General features: G+C 43.4%; 1 protein-coding gene across 1 annotated transcript in view; it reads right to left on the reverse strand.

The window, feature by feature from the left end:
- Positions 1-796: 796 nt before the first annotated feature.
- The window catches only part of LOC122720865 (MOXD1 homolog 2), a 185,874-nt gene continuing 163,570 nt past the window's right edge, over positions 797-23,100 (reverse strand). The window contains exons 4-9 of the mRNA XM_043947903.1: positions 15,685-15,879; positions 8,106-8,192; positions 6,781-6,963; positions 5,203-5,655; positions 4,449-4,642; positions 797-3,137 (exon numbers count right to left, since the gene is read on the reverse strand). Coding sequence (XP_043803838.1) covers positions 2,666-3,137; positions 4,449-4,642; positions 5,203-5,655; positions 6,781-6,963; positions 8,106-8,192; positions 15,685-15,879 — 1,584 coding nt within the window. The 3' untranslated portion in view covers positions 797-2,665. The remainder of the gene's footprint in view (positions 3,138-4,448; positions 4,643-5,202; positions 5,656-6,780; positions 6,964-8,105; positions 8,193-15,684; positions 15,880-23,100) is intronic.

Below are 23,100 nucleotides of genomic sequence, written 5' to 3' on the forward strand. Positions count from 1 at the left end.
AATCATCGCGCGAAAAAAAAAAGAAAAAAACGGAAACACGTGTCCTCCATTTACGGAAACCGATCGCGCGTAGATCGATGCGACACCGCGTGTATGCCATTCGTAGCGACAAGTGTCCCGCAGCGGGCGGTTGAGAAACGCATCAAGAAACTTAACGTGTATATTCGCTTCGCGAACGTGCGGCGCGCTGAATACAAAACACGCATATATATATATATATTTGGAAACTTGAGCGGAACGTAGTGTGTTGTCAACGGCGATAATTAAACTCGCTCTCTATACAATTCTTTTTTTTCTTTTCTTTCTTTCTTTCTTTCTTTTAAATTAAGAAATAAATAATCGCCGGCGCGAGCTTGGCCAGCCGAGCAACGAGAGTGTTACACTTAAGAAACTGTACAGAATATTACAAAGGAAATGGTACGAACGTTGGCCAAGTGACACGGAACGAGGCTGGAAATAATTACACGATGCGCGTTAAGCTGTCTCGAAAGTTGTTCTTTAAACGAGAAGATTTTGTTGATAAATATGATGAATTTGAGAATTTGAATGTACAAGTTGATTTATTTTTCATTTTTCTTGCGTTTTTTCTTTAAATAATTCTTTCTTATACAATAAGAAAGATAAGTTAAGTTATTTTGGAATTATACGAGAAACGAGAATAAATCAGATAACTTGATGATTTTACATTGAAATCATTTTGGTATTCCAGAGAAATACATATAGAAATTTGTATAATAGGAAAACAAAATGGATTTTTGAGACAACGTGATGGAATTTTACATGTGTATAATTAAAGCCTCGATAAGTGAGAATCGACCAACGTTTATACGATCTCCGTTAAAAAACGCATCTATTCGTATAAATCTAATTAGTAACAGAATATACAGTCTCTGGCGCGAACCAAGCAATTATCCGTGACTTTATCGTTTTTGAGAAAGCTAGAAAAGCTGGTGCTTGAAATATTCTCTAGAAATTTTGTCATTGCTAGGATTGCATGCTTGGTTCGTGGCCTAAATAAACAGCCAACAATATAAATTCTTTCGAGTCCAGAAGCTTGAAAATAATTTTAATGTCAGGCAGGAGCCTCGTTTCCTCGCGGATATCTTTCGTTCGAGATCGTTAACTTTTAAAGTGGGATCAAGTACCGAACATTTCCGATTTCTATCGCTCTTGTCGCTAGTTCGAAATTGCTCGCACAAATGGACCAGGAAACTTGCGCCATATTCTTGGTTCAATAGGATAGAAACTATATAACGTACGTTTCATCCGATAATTAACAAATAATATTTTATCAAGATGCTTGAAATTTGTTAAGATTTGCATTCGAATAGACGAAACAATCAAATACTTGAATGTTTATAACCGAGAAATCGAGAAAAATGTAGAAAATTAAATAATTTTCCAATAAGTTGATTCATGGAGACAAATGTTATATCTCAAACAAAAGATAGGATATGGAAAAGGAAGATGTGACTTTGTAAAATTTTGATTCACGATTCGTCGCATCGTTTCCTTTATCCGATCTTGTCAAAGGAGCCCATCCGTTTTGATACTGGGAACAAACGTCGACCGTGTTAACGTTACGACGGAAAATGCAATTCTTTCCAGCTTTTTTGACCTTCTTTGATCGTATCGGCCTGGAAACTAAATACGATCGACGAAGCGAAATGCTACGCGACTAACCGGACGAAAATCGGAAAATCAATTCTGATTGCGAATCGATTATTGTATTGCGAACGAATGAAAGTTTTCGTGTACGCCGTCGATACGAATACCCTTTTTCGTCCAGCTACAGGTCCATCTCTGTAGTTTGCCATTATATACACGGTCGCGAAAGAAATTAGACTTAGTAGCTAATAAAATCGTGAAACGAATCGAAGGGTATTCGAAGTATACAATCCGATAATGTATAAATCGGATAAGAAAGGAATAACGAGCATTCAAACTCGAAAGATATCCAAAGGAAGGAGTGGTCCTGCGCAAGCACGCGATATACATAGTAACAATACACGGTGCACGAGCAGAGATCGCGAGAAAGGGAGGTCGATCTTTGATTGAGGACATCGTAGATCCTAAGAAACTCTTCGAAGAAAGAGCTTCGTTCGAGGGAAAATATATATATATATATATATATATATATATATTTGGCAATCATCATCTATATCAACTTCTTCGTCGTGATTATTACACGCGATCACGACTCGAGGCCACATCAAAAAATATTTCTCTTCTCCCGCGCTATCTCGTCCATTATTATTTATTTCCATCCTTATTTATTCACAGAACGTGTTTTACAAAAGGAAGGAAGAAAAAAAAAAGAAAAAAAAATTACATCACTATGAATTCAACGACATCCGATCGTGTCGTTGATCGAATGCATAGAATCAAACTCTAGGAAGGAGAGGAGGGGGGCGGAGGGAGGAACCCTATATCATATATAAATCATCTACCTTGTCCTCATTCAACGATCTCTGGTTGACGAACGAGCCACGTGATAATAGTTGTTGGATCCACGTGAGAGGGTACACACCGGTACATACGTACTTACATATGAATCCACCTCCCCGATCCTCAGCTTGATCAACAAGAAGATAAAACGGCCGTCCTAGATAAACGAAATCGATCGGTTTTCATTCGATCGGCGCGCAAGACGACCAGCCAGTGTTCACCTGAACGCGGCGGTGACGATGATCGCCAAGGTGGCGAGAGTGACGATCGTAGGTATCGACCTGGTCGAGGAACTTCCGCCCGTTGGCCCGTCACTGCTTCGTGACACTTTGCTGCGCACCAATTGTCCACGTTCGACCGCGTTCGTCTCGTCACTGTCCGGGTCCACGGGTGCACCGATGTCCTCGTCCTCGCTCAGCATTAACGACAACTTGTTCCTGAGAGGTTTCTTCGAGCACGGGAGGGCCACCTCCTCGTACGGCCTCAGGATCCTTGGATAATGGACTTCCAGGCTGTCCATGCCTGCCAGTTCCCCCTTGTTCGTCCAGCAAAGGGGTTTAAAGGTGCCGCCCCGGGTAGCTTCCTGAAAGCTCTGGAAACTGCTCTCCCAGTCGTAGCTGAGCAAACGTTCCTCCAACGTCATGCCGGCCAACTTTTGCGGTTCTTGAATCTTTACCGGGCTGGAACCCCTGTAACGAGAAGAGGAAGGATGCTGCCTTGAAGGATCTCGTTCGATATATATATATATATATATATTCATCGTGGAGAAGTTTCACGCTAGGGACGGTGCGCTCTCGTGACCAGCATCGCGAATGCACGCTCGTTTGAGGAAACAAAGCTTGTTGCCAAAGCTTTTTGGAGAAAATGCACGTCGTGCATGCATTTTCTTTCTTGGACGAGGAATTTTCTTGGCGAACGTTTTCTTAAGGTGGAGGCGTTGGTGCGAAGGTGGTAAAATAAAAGAGAGCTTGGAACTATTTTAATGGGACACTTTCGGCTCTTTCGAGTACTTTTTAACGATTTATACGAGTGACAGAGAAAAAAAAAGAAAAAGGAAAGAACTAAGAAGAATAATCGATCTAGTTTTCGAACAACTTGGAAGGAGGAAGATACGTGAAGAGGATGTGGTTCTAATTATAACAAGATGATCGTTCAAGTATTTAGAGGGTAATTAGTTTGATGGTTCGGTCAACAACGAGTCGGGACAATGGATGGGTAACAGGTGTATGGTTATATTGAAATATTGAGGCGTTGCTCGCATCCCTCTTCGACCGATGCGGCAATTTAACCGCGATGTCACGCGAAGATGACAATGATCTCTGGCCGGAGTTAACGACCCAACTAGGCAACGACCTGCCGATATTAGTGGTAGTAATAACAGTAATTTAACTACGGTATTCAATGTAACCCGGAGTGTGTTTAGCGAAACAGGACGCTTGTTACATTAAGGTTCGTGACACGTCGCCAGGAAGCGTCTTCGTGACACACGTAACATTACGTAATGCAATAAACGATGCGTCTGGCGCAATATAACCGGCGCTCGTTGAGCTAACGACAGGTCGTGGCGGTCGTGACGCACGGGCCATCGCCGTCCCTAATTGCCAATTTAAAGTAATCAGAGTAAAAGGAGCGAACGTCTGGTCGTAGCTTTGTGTATGTGTGTGTGTGGTGGGTGATAGTGGTGGTGGTGGTGGTCATGCGTCGTGATCATTAACGTGGTATCAACCGTCCCGTGTAAATTAATATGAAACGGTCTTTGAACTCTGTCTCTCGCTCTCTCTCTCTCTCTCTCTCTCTCTCGATTCGAAAAAAAAAAAATAAAAATACAAAAAAAGTAGAAAGAAGAAAGTGAAACGAGAGCGACGTCCGCGTGATTATTTCGCAAAATTCGAATCGACCGAGCTGTCTCGTTTGTCTCGCGGGTGAACGATCCGAACGTGCTTCGAAAATCGTTGTCGATATTTAAACAAGGGCTGGAAAACGTTATGACAAATACTCACTGCATCAGCTTTTGGATCCCCAAACTCTGCAGAACCGTTGGTAATGAAGGGAGAGAGTAGCAGAGCGACAGCTCGATGCGGGGATAATAAAGAGTGGACACCAGGCAAGTTTCTTCCCTCGTTGTCAGACCGCCGAGCGTGATTGCTTGCCTCGATTTAGACGAGTACGTGCATTCGGCCACCAAATGATCGCCCTGGAACGAAAATATCGTCGAATCGATTGTAATGTAATCGTTTTCCATCGATCGGAATCGCGATAATAATAAATCGAGATTATCCACGTAATCTATCTTTAACTTTGATAAATTAAACACGTTAGACGAATTATCGAACGTTTCATCCTTACCTCGAAGATTCATCTCCAAAAATACACGCGTCACAAGACACATCGCTAAACTAAATTACTTGATTTCCAATTCGATCGGTGAAAGAAACAGACAACTTCCCTTCATCGGTATTCGATCAAAATTTCTGAGATCGGCGTTTAAATCAGGACGTAATCCGATTTTCAGTTCGTGCGATCAGAATCACAGTAAGTATAAATCAAGAAAATTAATTTTGATAAATTATAAACGTTAAATAAATTATTGAACGTTTCACCCCTATCCTGAAGATTCATCTCTCGAAAATACTCTCAAACGAAACGACATTACAACGAAACACATCGCTAAAGTAAATTACTTTTCAGTTTCCCTCGATCAAAATTTCTGGGATCGAGGCAAATCATTTAAAGAAGGGACTGCAAACGACTCACCGGATAGACCCTGACGGGCTTCTGCAGCTTCCGATACTCCTGATAGCTGGGATCGTAATTGGTGTCGGACGCAATTGGTGGCAGCTCCTCGCCTGATCTTATCTGACGCAATCTGACCTTCCTCCCCAGTTGATGCGTATGCATGATGACGGCGAATATGTTGATGCCGCTGTTGGGTATCGTGTGCCCGGTGCAGTCCGAGATGCAGTGACCTTCGGACACCACCTCCGCTTGGCCTGGCGGTATGATGTGCCTCCAATTGGGGTCGATGCCGACGCTCAGGATACCGGCGTCGTGGGTGCGCAACTTGTCCGTGTAATGCAAACGCAGCCCGGAACTGTCGCTTATGAACGCGTCCATCTGAGGATTCGCGTAGTGGGTCTCGAGCATGTAGTAGCGAGGCCCCGTGTGCGGATCCAGCGCGTAGCCGGCCTCGGCCGGATAATTGAACCCCTGCGAAAAGAAAAACCGTGGCGAACGCGCTCGATTATGCGCCGCGTTGGGAACGGGACGAATCGGGAGCGCTCGGATTTGTGGAAACGACGCTCGTCGAGGCTCCTTGTACGGGGTACAAATGGTTACTTTTCACGCTGTTTCTTGTTTCGGACTATTCGCTCGATGAATTATTGTCTTCGAGGCAGAATTCTTTTCGAAACGATCACTCGTCGACTTTTTACTTTTATGGTAATTTTCATGGTGCTTGTCGAGGATTCTTCGAACGATTTGAATCGACGATTTACTGTTATTGTTTAAAAAAAAAAAAAGAAAAGGAAATTTTGGAAATAATCAATTTACAATCGCGAGAATAATTTATTTATATAACGGGAGAATATAAAGTGGAATAAGCGCAGGTGGTTTAATCGCACGTATAAATCATTGGAGATATAATCGAGATTTGAATCACCGACCGAGGATAATTACACGGTGGATAAATCAGTGTCCACGAATGTTAATCCGACGTCATCTTGGGACGAGCATAAGAGAGACACACGGTGGTTGGATGCGGGTATATATCGCGGTAATTCCGGGTTTTGTGTAATGCATACCAATGCGGAGGGGGGCGAGAGAGAGAGAGAGAGAGAGAGAGAGAGACAGAGATCGGCCACGAACTCGTTTCTTCGTGGTCGCTGGTAACACGAACATCCTGCGAAGATGCGACTGATCGCGGGGACACCCGGTTAATCTCGCACGCGACATCGTGTCACGATTTAATTGCTGGTACACGCACGAAACCACTTCTGCCTACGTGGAATAATTAAAAAAAAAAAAGAAAAAAAAAAAAGGAAAAAAAAGAAGGAAAAGAGATCCACGAATAAATGAATAAAATTAAAAACCGACTTTGAAATGATATTCTCCACGCGAGAATTACAGGTTCCAGATATCGTGCATTTCGAATTTATTTGATAAATTTCAATCAATCCAGCTTCAACGTCCGAGCGCTCGAACCGAGATCGAACCAATTTTTCTTTTCTTTTTTTTTTTTTTTTCTGCCTTCGAAATTTATTTTTCGACCTCCCTCTCCCGAACGGGAAGTTTGTTTAATTCTTAATTTACATTTAAATGTGTCACGTAGCATACCTCGGAGCCCAGACTCCAGATAGCGGCGATTGTATTACATTGAAGAGACGGCTGATTGGACTGATAGCAAACACTGCCTGACGTCTTCGCTGCGGATTCCAATTGTCCCTGATCCCCACGACACTCGTACAAAGTCATGTGATGCAGGTAATCGTGACTTCCGGGTTGTATCACAGGCTCGTGCTGAAAAAGGAACGAGACACAACGGCGTTACATCCAACACCTGTCAGACGAACAAATGAAGGGGGAAGAAGAAAAGGAAAAAAGGAGCCGCTGTCTCGTTGAAGAACTTAATTCATCGTTGAGGAGCGCGATTGCATCTTCGATAAAAATCAGAGATCTTTTGACGTGCGCCTTTGAACCGATATGAATCGCAACGCTCGAAAGAATGTTAACCACGTGTTCCCCGTATTGGCGAGTATGCATCTACATCTCGATGAATCGAAGGATAAATTTTTGAACAGAAGAGAATTGTTCTCTGAAATTTCGTTAGAACGTAATCGCAGTCACAAACGATTGTTGCACAAATATCGTACGATTTCACGTTACGGTATCACGATTACAGGGGAAATATCGCCTCCGTTTCCGCGATTTTTAAATATTGAAATAATCGAGGATTGATATCGGATATCTCGGATATCATTCTGAATTGGATATAAAGGAAAAATTACGAATTAAATTAGGCGCGATAATTTAACATAACGATAAATATACGGGGCGTGAGGATAAATTTAAATTAAATCTCGAAATACTTTCCACCCGAATCCTGCCGCCGTTACTAACGCGAAATCGACTCGCGGTTATACAGATTTTACAAATCGACTGTCACACGTCTCTCGTTCGATCGCTCGTTTAAAATATATATACGTGATATATAGGTCGAAACCACGAGACGTGTATTTCCAATTTTTGGCGTGTCACGGCCGAGAATAGAGAACAAATTCGTCGAATGATTTCGCACGAGACGCGAACCATCTAAAGATACGAAATGACTGCGTTTAAAAATAAATTCTAATAAATCTCCCCTCTTTTCTCGAAAGGGTATTTTCGGTATTCGCGTTTCTATCATTCGTCGGTCGTAATGGGAGGCGAGATTAAGGGTAAATGGTGGGGTGAAACGATCGTTCTCCGAATCTTGATAAGAAATTCGCGAGAATTTCGACAAACCGGGGGAGATCTCTCCGATGCTTGACAGCTCCCACGTCGACGGGAATCCGTTCGTACGTTCCAGGTTTAATCAAGTTTAGATGGGTTAGGGATGCGTAAGACGCGGCGTGGGAGGGTTGCTGCTGGTAAGTAGGTTATAGCTGTGGAGGTGAACTTACCTTGACGACGTGGTGTTTGTGATCAATGTTTGGCATCCTAAGAACGCGGCACCAAAGCAACGTGTCTTGTCCCTTGGGTAAGCGTACCTGCAAAGTAATTCGAAGACGATGGTTGGTTAAACGAGCTTAATTCCGCGAGTTGTTTCGAAGATGGAAAACTTTTACGATAAATTACTTTTTTTTCTTTCTTTTTTTTTTCCGAAAATTCAAACTTTATATTTTACAACGAGAAAACTATACGATTATTATTATTATTTTAAATAATTAGTTCTCGTCCACCCGATCCAGATTACTTTCAACCCACGTCTCTGATACAGTGCAGATAATAATATTTAAAATTCAAAAGTAATATTTTGATCAACGAATTTTTGAAATTTCCATTTGAGAAGAGAAGGAGAGAGAGAGATATATGGTTGAAAAAATCCATCAAATTCAAGACGTCGATCGAATCTGCATGGATTTGCCTCCTCTCAATAAAAATTCCCAATTTCAAGCAACCCTAATAAAATAGGACATCTATTCAGATATATTTGAAACAGATGATTGCACACACGATACGAGGAAGAAAGGAATCGAGATTGGACAAGGATGGACGTTGTTAAGCCACGAGTTAATACTTTCTCAAAATTTCTCAAATGTTAACGCTCTGTGGAGAGTGGCGCACAACACGGTCGAAAGCTCATCCCCCATGCTGCACGAAACTGATAGGGAACGGTATGGATCTGTCTGTGCTCCCGTTAATGGAGTAACGTGATATTTAGCGAGGTACAACGGTTGCCATCGGACTGTCAGCCTCCAAACTGTTTTTCTAATTGCAACTATCTTCGACCGAGTTTCCGCCGACTATTCGCGTGACGAACTTAATCCCGGCCAACGATTTTAGCTGCATGGGACGTGTTTCCCCTACGAAACGAGCGGAAACCATCGCTGTTTTCGACGATTCTGCACGGACGAAGTCGTATCCTCGTGTTTCATTTTCTTTTCTCTTCGAAACGAATATTTGAAACGTGAAATTTTTACCGCAAATTATTCTTTTATTAATTCGAGATGAATATTACGAAAAAATATTAATTAATTTCTAAGAAGAAAATAATTTGAAGAAAATAAATACAGAATTGGAATAAATATAAATGAATAAAAGCTTCCTTTTTCTTTTGGAAAAAATCAATTCTAAGTGAATTTTTTGGAGAATTAAATTTGCGCAGGTTGAAAGGAAATGGGGGTTTAAATTACAAATTCTTCCAAGCTTCTTTTTTCTTAACAGAAAAAAGATAGCGGTCAAGCTTCCACCACAAAAAGGATTCCTTCTCAAAGCGTATATTACCATCGGATAAAACGACGGATATTTGACGTGAATTTCCAACCGCTGGCGAGGATCGCAATTGTCCGCAAAAGGGAGCACAAAAGGGCGTATTGAACAAATTTAATCTTTGCCCTCGATATTCCATCTTTAACGTTACGGAGACGATCCGAAGACGATCCCTCCTCCATTTCGCCGCGCGATTACGATTGAGAAGGCGTCTTAAAATCGGAGAGAAAAATCCTCGTCGAACCGAGTAGTGCGTTTTACGCCGAAAAAGATCTGGAAGAAAAGAAAAGAAAAGAAAAGAGAAGAGAAGAAGAGGAGAGAAGAGAAGAGAAGAAAGAAAAAGAAATCGGAAACGAAAGGTTGGAGCCGCGGGATACGTGCGCGATCCCGAGAGAAAATTGCGATTCTTTTTTTCGCGGCCGTGCACCTTCGAGCCCGCCTCCGGCTTCTCCCACGCGTTTCTCCGAAATTATCGATGTCAAGATTACCGGGAAGGACGACTCTGCGTTTATTGTTTTGCGGTCGAATATGGTGAACGGCGCCCCGGGCACGGCCAAGATTTGGACCCGTGTTTACGATTCCTCCGGGCTTCTGCCTGTGTTTCCCGCCGAACGATTTCCCTCAGTCGACTTCGATACGATGATCTCGATACACGCGGTAGGATACGTGATCGTTTCGATATGCGAGGATAGGTCGAGAAATTGCATACCGAGGAGTTGGTATTGGAATTTTGCGAGAGGGTACGCGTAGATTGCCAATATTTTTCAAGTATTTTAGTTTAAAATAGGAGTGTTGTGCTTGTGTTTTGTTGGAAAATATGGATGAATTGTAAATGAATTTTGGCGTTTTGGTTTATCAGGAATCGAAATTTTTACGATGTAAAAGATTATTATTTATTTATATTCAAAGTAAGAGATGGATACGGAACGGTTCCACTTTTATTTTGCAATGAATAAATACATCTATTCCTGTGTGTAAAAATTTCAACTTGCATAGAATTCCAACGGCAATTTTTCCTCCTCGCATTCGCGTTTAATTCATTTTGATAAAATCCTGGATGAAACGTTATTAAAGACGCGTAAACGAATCCACGGTAAGCCCGGTTTATGAATTAAAATATGCATAAAAGGGGAGGAGAGCGATTCACGACACGTCTCATCCTTGGCCGCCTTTTCCCCCTCTCCCCGTGAATTTCTTGGAAAGAGAGAAGAGACGATAATTATCCCAGCCGCGTCTCGCGTGCTATGCGTTTCAAATGGGTGGCTTCCTTTGAACGTCGGCCCACATAAAAACGCGTTTTACGTTACTCGGCCGAGGCCACTTCGCCGAGTTTCGCCCTTTTCTCATCGCGGCGCCAACTTTTTTTCTCCCCTTCCATCCACGCTGTTGCGCTCCTATAAATAACTAATAACGCCGTCGCGATCCCCCTCTCCAAATCTCTGACATCTGATACATCTCGATGCGGAGGAGGAATTAGTGCGAGTGAAAGAGGCCCGTTGAAAAGTTGTAGGGAGGAATGGAGGAAATAAGAAATGAGAGGAAAGAAGAAGAAAGAAAAAAAAAAAAGTGTACAGGAGCTAGCTAGCGTGGAAGCGTGTCTGGTGGTGCTGCGAGACAGCGAAGATATATAACAGAAATTCAAGCAAGATAGAATCCTCTGAAATAACTATATCGGGAATGAAGAACGATGGCGTGTCCTTTCACCGGCCACGTTTTACCCCGGGCTATGATTGATGACGAATGCCATCGCTAATGAACTTGGTAGTTCGTGGAAACTGGTGCGTTTCTTGCGAACGTTAACTGAAATTTCCTCGGTTTACCCTTCGGAACGAAAGGTTCATTCATTCATATGAGATTCGTGAACGTGGGATAGAAAATTTTAGAGGAAGATGATTATGAAAATTGAGTTAAAAACAAGAAAAGATTTTCGATTTTGCGAAACGCAAAACAGTAGAAATAAAATAAATGCTGATTTTTCAAATTTTAACTTGGAAATGAATCGCGAATGTGTATTTATATCTTCCAAACGATTTATTTAACGATGGTAGAATCGTTTTGATTTGCAACTTGATAGATCCACTATCCAATAAGAATTATCTCATCCATAAATTTCCTGCCTACCATCTCTCCAACACCCTGTACACTGCTTCTCCACTAAAAATGAGAAATAATCCCATGGTGTCGTGATAATGGTATGCAAACGATGTTTGGGGAGAGGAAAAAGGGAGACAGGATGCGGTATTATATAAATTCACGAGGCAACAAGGGTGACGATGAGGCGCGAAAACGGCATCCGCCCGAGGCAAATTTGGCGCTCTCTCGTCGGCAAAGTTTCCCTTTCGACTCGAGAGTGAGCCGCGAAAAAAGTATCGCCGGAGAAAGGGTGGTTGGTCCGGAATGAATGCGAAATCCGTTCTAACAAGCTGGCCTCTCTCTCTCTCTCTCTCTCTCTCTCTCTCTCTCTCTCTCTCTCTCTCTCTTTCTTTCTCTCACCCTCTCTCACCCTCTCTTTGCACCCTCCAGACATTCATATTCATCCCGCCGTGATACAAAAGTTATTCGACCGGCGTGAAACTTCCGCGTGCGTAGTTAACGGAGAACAAGTAGCATTCTCATAAGAAAGAAGCAAGGAATGGGAGAAAAGGAATGGTTGTAAGATAAGCGATATTACGCACAATGTTGCGTCGTGGTATCTGGATGTTTTTGGCGAAGAAGAACGAAGAAGAAGAAGAAAAAAAAGAAAAAGAGGAGAAGTTTCCTGAGTTGATTGAAACTGCGATTACGTTTTTGTTTTTTTCAAGAAAGTGACTTGTTAATCGAATGATTGTCGGAATTAAGAAGTCTTGAAGAAACTTGACGTGGTATCGTAGCACGATATTTTTTTTTTAAGAGAAATTGTTGTAAAATAGATGAATGAAAATTGGATAATGGAGAATTTGATCGAGTAACGAATAATCAAGTTGCTAGCGTTTGAGAATTGATTCCGATCTCACAAACACAGGATTGAAAACTAAACCCATGTGCGAGTTTCACGATAGTGGCAACTAGTTGTAGTACACTATAATAGCATACCGTTCAACTTGGTCGAGGAAACTTGGAAATTAAACGAGGCCTCTCAACGTTGAATCCGACCACGTATTATCACAGCATATTTACAACAGTATTTCTACAAATCGCACAAACATCCACGCTTGAAAATTTCTCTCTAAATTTCTCTCATCGCGTTATGACGTATAGACGTCTCATTAAAACGTCAAAATTTAATCGTCCTCGTTTTTTATTAAAATTTATTATTCTCGCGAGAACGTGCAACGATACGACGACGATCCAATGGTGATTCCAGAGAGGAGGAAAAAAGCATCGTGGCGAGAGCGGGTCCAATTTCATTGAATATCGAAGTAAAAAAAAAAAAAAGAAAAAAGAGGATCGTTCCATTTGCGAGCGAGTAATTCCTTTCCAGTTGAGAGACGCGGTAATTTGTTACAGCATGATGAGCATCGAAACAGCCCAGTTTCCCGATCCCCGTTTTGACGCGAAATTGTAAACAGAACTGATGAAATTAGCGTTGTTCGGTTTCGACCCACTCCCCTTTCCCGCCTCCCCGTAATTCCAATTTATTATTTCATCACCCGGCCTTTTCCTGATAATGCCGGACCCAGCTTCGTTCGTTTCCATTACCGGACTCGTTGACACGCGTCGCTCGATTGAATCGCGCAAAAATATCGAAAGTGCCATTTATCAGACGCGATACGTACACCCGCGAGCATTCCTCGTCGTTGGAAATTTCCCCGTCGCGTGTACGAATGGAAACGATAGAGAGAGAGAGAGAGAGAGAGAGAGAGATTCGTCGAAAATTCCCGATTTTTCGCCGATCGATCGCCATCGAAAAGACACCTGACTGATAACTTGCACGTCTCCTCCTTTCGTATCGTCGTATTTCGCACGTATCGTTCGATGCATTCGCAATCCCCGTGTTTACGACGTCCGTCTAGCTCGCTACCCTTACAACGCTTCTCTCTTGGTATTCCTGGCTGACAGAGAACAGATCGACTGTTTTTCATCTTCGTTATTCACGCGGATGATCGATCCATCCCTGGCTCGTTGTCGACGTCGAAACAGGGAGGGAGTATAAATCCGTGTACACCGGATCATCCCTACCTTGGCCGGTGTATATAAACTATATAAGCAAAAGCTCGGCAGCCCGTGGAATTAGCATTGTCCGATCCCCGCGATAGCGTCCAACCGTAATCTATGACCCGGCGACGCTAATGAACGAATAGTTTTTGCCGGATGTGACCCGGTTAAGATTTATGCTCTCATAAATTCGGCGCACAATGCTTCGCGGCTTGCATCCGATAAAAATCCACTCGTACCAGGCTGAACGTTAAACGGGTTCGAACATTCATCTCGCCGCGCAACCGTGCCACGCTTCGTTTTATCTCGTTCCCTCTCGCTTGCCTTCGATCTCTGTCTCTTGCCTTTCCGTCTGTCCTTTTTCTTCTCCTTTCCTTTCGCCCTCGTTCCCTCCCCTCCTCCTTCTCGAACCGCGTGCCCGAGGAGGAGGAGGAGAGTGGTGCAAACTCAACGCTCGCGAAACAGAAGCGTGACTGAATCGACCGCGAAGAGTATCGCCGCTCGAGTACAATAAAACGAAAGGGAACGGGCCGCCTTCGAAGGAACGAAGAGGGCGAGTAATGACCCTCCTGCGCGCGAGCGGATTGCCAACGACCGGCCAAATTAGCGGGTGTAGAGGTTTGAAATTGCGTTCGGGAGTTCCCTTGGAAATTTTGATTTTTAGATTTTTTAAAATTAAGATTGTTACGTTTGATATTTTATATTACGAGTTTATAATTTTGTTAACAAGAAATATTTGGATATTAAAATTAGAGAAATGGTAATTAAGAATTCTTTTTTTATTATATATATATATGTATATAAATATCAAGTTTGTCTAATTTTAAATTTATTAAATTTTTTATCAAACTCTGAACCATTATTGTAAAGATTGATGAAAGGAAAATTAAAGTTATAGTTAGTTATAGTTTTGCTATGAGTTTATAATTTTGTTAACAAGAAATAGTTGGATATTAAAATTAGAGAAATGGTAATTAAGAATTCTTTTTCTTTTTCTTTTTATATCAAATTTATCCAAATTACTGAAATTGGCATTTCACGGATACAGATGGTTAATTAAAGACCATTATCGTGGCGAAGATTCGTCGCGAGGATATTAGACGGCCAGCCATCGTCTGATGCAATTTCTCTGAAAACTTTCCACCGCGTTCTCGTTCAATTACAATTAAATTTTAATAGCCACGGTTACGGGACGAATGTGTCTAATAACTTCAAAGGCATTATCGAAGTTCGATGGAACCAGAGTGTCATAGCGACGAATCGGAGCTGGCGCGATTCATTTCGTCCGACAGACTTCCCCTGTGGAGAGTAAACTCACGGATACGGGGAGCTTTTGGAAAAGTAGCTTCTACGGAGAATCGAGTTTAATATGATATCGTTGACACTACGTTTCCAGCCTGTAATTAAAACTCTTTAATCGCCTTTCCACAGAAACTCCTTCGTCGTCTCGATGAATATTAAGCTCGTCCCCTCGCCACTATGCGCCTTGTGTTACTATGCGCCAACTGTTCCTTGAATAATTGGATAAACAACATAAAGAGAAAGAGAGAGAGAGAGAGACACACACACACACACACACACAAATCTACAAGACAAATTTGTAACAAGATCTTAAACGAACGAATTCACGCATACAGAGATGTGATTCCTAAAATTCATTATAATATCGAAGACTACGATTTCAAGATTTTTTTTTTTTCATAAATTCTTCTCTTACGACTCACCCTGTATACAAGTCGGACAAAATACAAATTGGCCGGTTCTCACCTACCTTTCGACTTAACCCTTAACGATTAAAGTCCAGCGAACACCTATCCATTACATTATTACCACCTACGCCTGCCTCTCTATCATTATGCATACGTAAGACGCGTTCCATCGCGCCGTATCCTCCCTCCACGTATAATCATATTATCCGCCGCGCAATGGCTCGTATTACACCATAATTTTCCGCCCACACGATTCCCCGTGTCGGTTTCGCACATCGCCGGACCCGTCCAAGAACCAACCAACCGCGGTGGTTCCGCTCTACGACGGCATCGCGCATAACGGCGGAATACGAACGGCGACGCGATCTGTTAAATCGATCGCGTTTGAGCCCAGCAAAGGACGGATAGGATACGATGGGATACCAACCTGCTGGTTCAATATGTCCCACGTTTGAAGCGGTGGCTCGGCCTCTTGGTTGCGCGACGTCGGCCTCGGTTGAGCGTCCCTTTGCACCAGATAAAGGGGCCTCGATCCCCGGATGGCGTCGTGATCCGGCAAAACTCCGGCGGCGGACACCGGTTCCTCGACGTGATATTGCCAAACCACTTGCATCGTGTCGTTCTGGAACACAAAGAAGGAAAAACTTGCTGAATTTCGCGTTCGAGGGATGATGGAGTCTCTCTCTCTCTCTCTCTCTCTCTCTCTCTCTCTCTCTCTCTCTCTCTCTCTCTTTCTGGCCGAGAGTCGAGACCCGGTTAAGGGGATCCACGAACCCTGCTCCTTCATTTTTGTTATCGAAAAATATCGATAAGGACGGCTTACGGAGGCACAAAGGCCCGTCTTTTATACCGAACTTGCTATAAAAGTCGAAGCCTTCGGGTTACCGGAGGAATGAGGAGGATAAAGAGAAGGAGGGAGGGAGGGAGGAAGGGGAGGTTGGTTGGAAACTCTCTTTCACGTTCAAATTCCGCAGGCGTATTCTCAGAGGCTGCTCGGCCGAAGGACCGGCGCATTCGACCGAGAATTTTTAATTTAACCCTTTTTATTTCGCAATATCCCCTGCCGAAATCGCATATTGCAGTTACGGGCAGAGCCATCTCGAAAGGGGAAAAAGCGTTCCCGTGTACGCCGCGTTAACCTGTGTCCCATTATCGAAGACTCTACCCCCTCCGATCGCTTTTAGACTAAGCCTCCCCTGCACCACCGCCCCCGATGGCATCGCGCCATCACTCGTACGTTCCATTTTTTTCTATTTTTATTTTCCAAGGAAACGAACGAAATCGTAAATTGATTAGTCAACGTCGGTAATGGAGCATCGAGAGTTTCAACGCTTAGAAATGAAATGGATCGGGTTAGGTTTGATCGTGACGACTATTCTTGCAAACGAATATTTCCCTTCGACTCGTTCGCGTGGAATTTATCGCGATTCGATTATACCGGCCGTCTGAAATTAGATAGACTTGTTCTCTCTCTCTCTCTCTCTCTCTCTCTCTCTCTCTCTCTCTTTATCCGCCACCTTCACCTTCGAAATCAATCTCTATCGGTCGACGAACAACCGAATCGCCGAGTTATCGGGGTGAAATTAATTAATCCGTCGATTCGATTGCTCGCCCCCTTGATATGCTCCCTTCCCCTCGTTGCACGCGAAAGAATCGATCGACGCTCGGAAGACGTGTGCATACAATCGTTGCGATTCGATCTCGAGAGAGGGTAGGGGAGAGAGAAAGAGAGAGGGAGAGTCTGTCGATAAATATGTCCGGATAATCCAGCGAGTAATCGGTTCCACGGGACCGGATCCCAAAAATAAGAATTACGGGGCGGATTCATTTGCCATTCGCATCTCTGTGGAGAGGCCGCCGACGTTATCTTCATGAAAACGTTGTATTTACCTGGCTGCTGGCGCCGGGCCAAGCGCAAAATAATGTACGCTTGGTTTTGTACAGAGGCCGGCGAAATTAGTAGCGGGCCGCCAGTATATTCGTTTTTAACATTTTCGATTAAATTGTGTATGAAATCTGCACGTGCACCCGCGCATCCGCCTCTTGACCAGACGACCAGAGAATTTGAAGCATCGCGTGGAGCCAAGCTTTCATCTTTGTCTCGTTATTCCGCAAAAACTACGTGTATATCGTACCTTATTAATACTCGCGAAAAGGAAAAGGAACGAATCGATATGAATGTAACCTAAGTATATTATATTAATTAATATGATACTGCGTATTTATTCGTGACAATTAAATTTCATATTATTTCATATCACGAGAATGAAACGTAGAAAAAAAGAAACCTACTACCCTCTTCGAAAAATAAAACTACATACACTCGTTTTTTCACCTATTGTAACAGAATCGAAGATAAACACGAAGAAGAATCAAACGTCTTCGTCTCAATAATAAAAACGGAATTGTTTTACTTCTAAAAGAAACCCATCTCTAACGACCAATTACATCGATCGATGCACCCTCTCCCCTCCCACTCCTCGCTGAAAAGGAACGCACACATCGAAAAGCACGGATCCAACTGTTTTTTAAATAACCCGTTCCCGCAGCTTTACCGCGAAAACCGTCGCTTCGCTGCGGGATTACTCGGCCAAGCCTCTTCCCTGTTCCCGTTTAATAAATATGCCAACGAGCGTGTGTCCGGTTTATTCACGTGCCGCGGCTCCAATTTTCCCACGTGAACGCGTGCGAGCGATCAATCGCCGCGCCATTTTCATCATCCGCGAAAGTTTTACGTACGGGCATGCCTCGGGGATGAATCGAGCGCCGATAATCGCCGCATCGGCGAATGAGCAAAGAAGGGGTGGCACGCGTGCCCCCCACCGACATCGATGTGGTGGCCGACCTCGAAACACGCATATCGATCAACGCGTTATACGACCGAACTCACAATTTCGAACAATCACGCTTGATTGAGGCCAGATGCCTCGTTAATGTTTCATTTGGAAAGAGGGATAGAACACGTTATTAGGGACCAAGTCTAAACTGATTAGAAAGATCTATCGCTCTATTTCTCGGTGGATCAGGAAAGTGGATCGTTGCTTAATTTGGAAAGATGGATCTATGAGATGAAGTAGAGGAAGTTTAGAAGTAGAACGATAGCAGACTCTGAGAGCTTTTTGTTTGATTATTACTTTCTTCTCTTTAGGAGTTTCATTATGAAATTATCGTTAATTTATTTCTATGTCGTATGAAAAAAGGAGAGAAAGAGTCTCGACAACGCGACGGTGCTCCGATTCGGTGACAAAGAACGGAAGAATCACGCGTTTTGGCATAAATTGGCGTCGGAATCGATCCAGGTTAAGAATCATGGTGGCTCGCACGTATCGGTGCATCTACGCTCGTCCCAGGCCGAGACAAGTGAATGCCGTTTACCTGAAATAGCCATCTAGACGACCTACATCTCGGGAGAAGATCGAAAGATTTCTAAACGAAGAAATGGAAGGTCGGTAGGAGGAAATGGGGATCGCGTGAGAGGCTCGAACGGAATCACGCGATCTCACGGTATCGGCCCAGCCCGGAAACCATCTTTGACGACGTAATACGGAGCCACGCTTCTCCATGCTTTTCCTCTTCGAATCGAAGTTTGTCCGATCATTAAGAAAAATTAAACGTGTCGCGTGTTGAGAGACGATAGATAAAGAAGTAGTCGAGAAGAATCTTTGCTCTTTTCTTTTCTCTCTCTCTCTCTCTCTTTTGTAATAGCAAAGACACGAAAGTGATAAACGAACGAGAAGCTATATTCGTATTTTACTTTACAAAATTTTTTTTCCTTAAAAAAAATTTCAAACTTGCATAAATATCCTTCGAGCAAACATTTCCTGATTCTCGCATTGTTCCCAAACGTTTTCTCGGGGAAAAAGAGAAGAGGGCACGAACGGAATCCAGAGACACAGTTTAGCCATCGAATGGAAGTCCATTATAGTCAAAATTCATTTCGTTTCCAAGAGGTTTCATTAAAACGCGAGATTGAATCGAAGGTTATACTACTCTTTCGACCGGGTACTGTCAATAGTCCGTGGAGAGGAGGGGCATTCTTAACGTTTCGGGAGGAACAACGGAAGATTAGGGGAGAAATGGGGAGCAATTCCCGTGGACAGGAAGCAAAGGAGAGGAAAGACTTGCCGAGAGAATTCCCGGTTAAGTGGAAATATCTTTCCTTTGCCTGGAACGTTATTCTTCATTAAGAAACTTTGTTGTTCTTCGCTCTCGAAATCTTTCTCCCTCCCTCCTCCCCTCCTCCCTCTCTCCCTCACGTTCTTTTTCACTTCTTCTTTCACCATCCTCTCGCATCCTTATCCCCGTCTATGCGTCTATCTCTACGGAAGCTCATAGCTAGCGATTATCCTTTCCAATAATCGTCGAATCCGAGAGATCCCATTTGGAAAGTTAAAGATATCGTTCGCGATTCGAGGCAAACGAGTTCTTTCGAGGACTCGAGCCGAAATCATAAAAGATTTAACCCATGATCCCCTCCCTTTTAACATTGTCGTTGGATCGAAGGTTTGAATGGATGGAGAGGGGGTAAGAGTTGAGAATTGAAAACGACCACGTGACCACCAGATAGAGGTCCGCTTTAATTGTGTTTTTTAACGGTACGGCGTAAAAGTTTTCGATTTAATTGCTTAACGGTGTTACGAGAGCGAGAAAGAGAGAGAGAGAGAGAGAGAGAGAGAGAGAGAGAGAGAGAAGGCAGAAAGTTCCAATATCTTCGTAACAATGAGTTCGAAGTCACAAAGGGTCCGGAGGGAGTCAGAGGGGCAATGCGAGAGAAAAGAGATTAGTCAGAAGTCCGAATACCGTAATGGATCGCGAGAACGAGCCTTTTGTCAAAGCGATTCGCCCCGTTCCGCGTAAGTTCGTTTGTTTCCCTTTCCTCGCCTCTCTCCCTTTCCATTTTCCACCTCCTTTGCGCGATGCCATCTCCTGAAACCTCCTCGCGATTAACCATTCGGTACCGAATTGCAAGAAGGCGTGCTCCAATTCCACAGATCCTCCTCCTCCTCCTCCTCCCTCCCTCCCTCTCCAGAGAGATGTCTGAGTCCTCTCTGTGCGAGGGAGGCAGATACCTAGATACCTCGCCTATCGCGAGAAAAAAAAGCTCGTCTACGGCGCTTGTCTTTGACCTAGACTCGAAAGGCTTGGAAGGGCAGGAATCTTGGAACGGCCCCCATTTTCCCTTGGAAATTTCCGTATATTCAAATGGACGTTTGAATAGAGAATATCCTAGTCCTCATACAATATGGATCGAGATGCAGATTAAACGTGTATTCCCGAAACGAGAACAAAAGGATCGTTTCCTCGCGTGAGTTACGATTTTGTTGGTCCGAAGGAAAAATAAAAAAATAAAAAAAAAAGGAAAAGCTCGTCGAAAACATCGAAGCCTGTTTTTCCAACTTTTTGTATGTATCAACGAATGAACCATTTTCACGGACGATCGGATAAGGATTCCTTCCCTCGAATCGGAGGGAGAGAATGGCTCGATCATCACCATCGCGAGACGAAACTTCGTCAGAAGCAATAAAAGTGTCCATTGGATCCGAGAGATCGCGTCACACGTGCAAAATACGAAAGAGAAAGAAAGAGAGAGAGAGTCGGGGGGGTAGAAAAGTTCGTGAAAACGTCCAGCCACTTTCCTCCCCGCGGAGTTTCGAAGCGGGGCGAGATCGGCGAGCCGATAGGAAAGTAGCGAGCGGACGTAGCTTCTTTTTTTTTTCCAGTCGTCGTTAATTGCTTCGAGTGCAAAAACCGAGGAGGGAGGGGAAGATGAGCAGTGATGGGGTGGTGGAGGTTGGTTGCTGATTATCGACGGCCAGGACTGTCTTTCCCCCTCCCCCGCCGGCTTTTCTTGCGCATCGCCACCCTCTTAGAGGGCCGGCTACCTTCGACGAGCTCTTTCACCCCTCCCCTCCGTGGACGAACGTGTTTGCAACTCCGATAGGGAAAACTAATATTGAACATTCCAAAGTGGAATGCAAAGGGGTGCGACGACGAGGTTGCGGGAGACGAGGATGAAGAACGGAGGGGTTCGAGTCGAACTTGAAAGTTTTAAAAAGCAATTAAGGGCTTCAAACTTCCGACGCTTACTTCTCCCGCTACAAACCCCATTCTTCTTTCTCAACCCTTATTTCTCTCGCGCCCATTTCCACCGCCATCATCGTTCTCGCTAGCGAGGCCTTTGCCACCCCTCACGGCCGTGTCCTCGCTCTCGAGGGTGGTTTCGTCCATTATCCTCGATAGCGACCGAGTGAAATCGGATTCTTCTCTGTTATTTGCACCAATTTTTCGACCCACGAGCGAAACGTTGCCGTGTTTACCACGGTTGAAGTTGAAGGAAGCCACGGGAATTTACGTTGCCATTGAACGAGTCCAGGAAACAGCGTTAATTGCTGTTAGCTACCTATTTAACGGGTTTCTCTGTCCGTAGCCCGAGCCAAATGACCCAGTTCGGACTTTGTTTTAACAGGCACCGTTGCCCCAAGAATTTTTTATCGCGAAACTAACTTCGTCGCCGACCGCTATCGGATTTTAAGTAACTTTTCCCTCAAATTGGTCCACCTTTGATGATGAATTCGCGAGTTTATTACGTGAGAATGGGATTTTCAGGTGATTACTCGTGAATGATAGAGTGTGAAAAGATTGATTTTTGAAATTGGAACGTGAAAGAAAAACGAATGGAAAGAACCAAAAACTTAAAGTTCAATCATTTTGAAGACTTTAACTGTGAATCGCAACTCGAAGAAAATTACCACTGTCATTTTTAATCATGTATACTTGCATTTCAATATTCTCAAAATCAAATGATTAAAATCGGCTTTTAATTTATATTTAATTTTCCTTCCACGAGAATAAAAAGTCGTAAATCATTCAAATATTACGAGAAAGAATATTTCAATTTGTGAACAACAAGGAGGGAAGAAAGCTGTAAAAAATTTCCCTTTAAGACATTCATCGAATTTTCCTTCGACTCCTCGTCGAAAATAACTCCTTCCGTCTCGAACGAAGAACTTGGAGGCTGAATCTCGAGCAGACAACCACTTATGTAACACAGTTTGCTCCGAGAATCGAATCACATTTCAACCGATAGACATCTTTCCAAAGCGACGTTACGTAATGTGCGTAAATCTCGTAGAGAGATGCAACCAGAGCTTCTTCTTCTTCTTCGTTTTCTTCTTCTTCCTCTTCTTCTCTTCGCGAGGGGCAATGCAGATCTCGAACGCTTCGACTGGAACGCGATATGCATATCGTTCGCGCAACCCAGTCATCTGTAACACGACCCACCCTCCATCCATCCCATTGAAACCGTCGCGCTGCCACCGTTGCAACCCCTGCATGTCTACATCGATTAGATCCGAATTCGCATTGGAACGCTCGCCGCGTATCCGACACCTGCAGCTCGAATCTCCCGCTGACAGAGATAATCGAATTTCCCTGTAAATTTTTCCATCGGTCCTCCAATAGACTGCCTGTTATTACGACCGCGCGAGCACTTTCTCTCTCTCTCTCTCTCTCTTTCCCTTTGCAATTTTTTTCCCCTCTCCCCTTTCCTTTTTTCCCGCGGATCATAAATAAAGGGATTTAGAAACGTAGCACGCCGGTGATAAATTTATTTCGGTTCACGGATCTCGAAATTGATTAATGTAAAAAAATTTTCCACGTAAATTTCGCCCCTCTCGTTTTTAATTTCGTTCTGTTTTTTTCTTTTTTTTTTTTTTTTTTTTTTTTTTTGATTTCGATATACCGTAAATAAAATCCACGAAACGAGACGCGTTTAACTCGATAAAAAAAAAAAAAATATTCGGTCGAATTAAATATACGTTTCTTTCGTTACGTTGGAGAACGT

This window comes from Apis laboriosa, unplaced genomic scaffold (assembly GCF_014066325.1).
Source record: "Apis laboriosa isolate Shangri-la unplaced genomic scaffold, ASM1406632v1 scaffold13_cov153, whole genome shotgun sequence".
NCBI lineage: Eukaryota > Metazoa > Arthropoda > Insecta > Hymenoptera > Apidae > Apis > Apis laboriosa.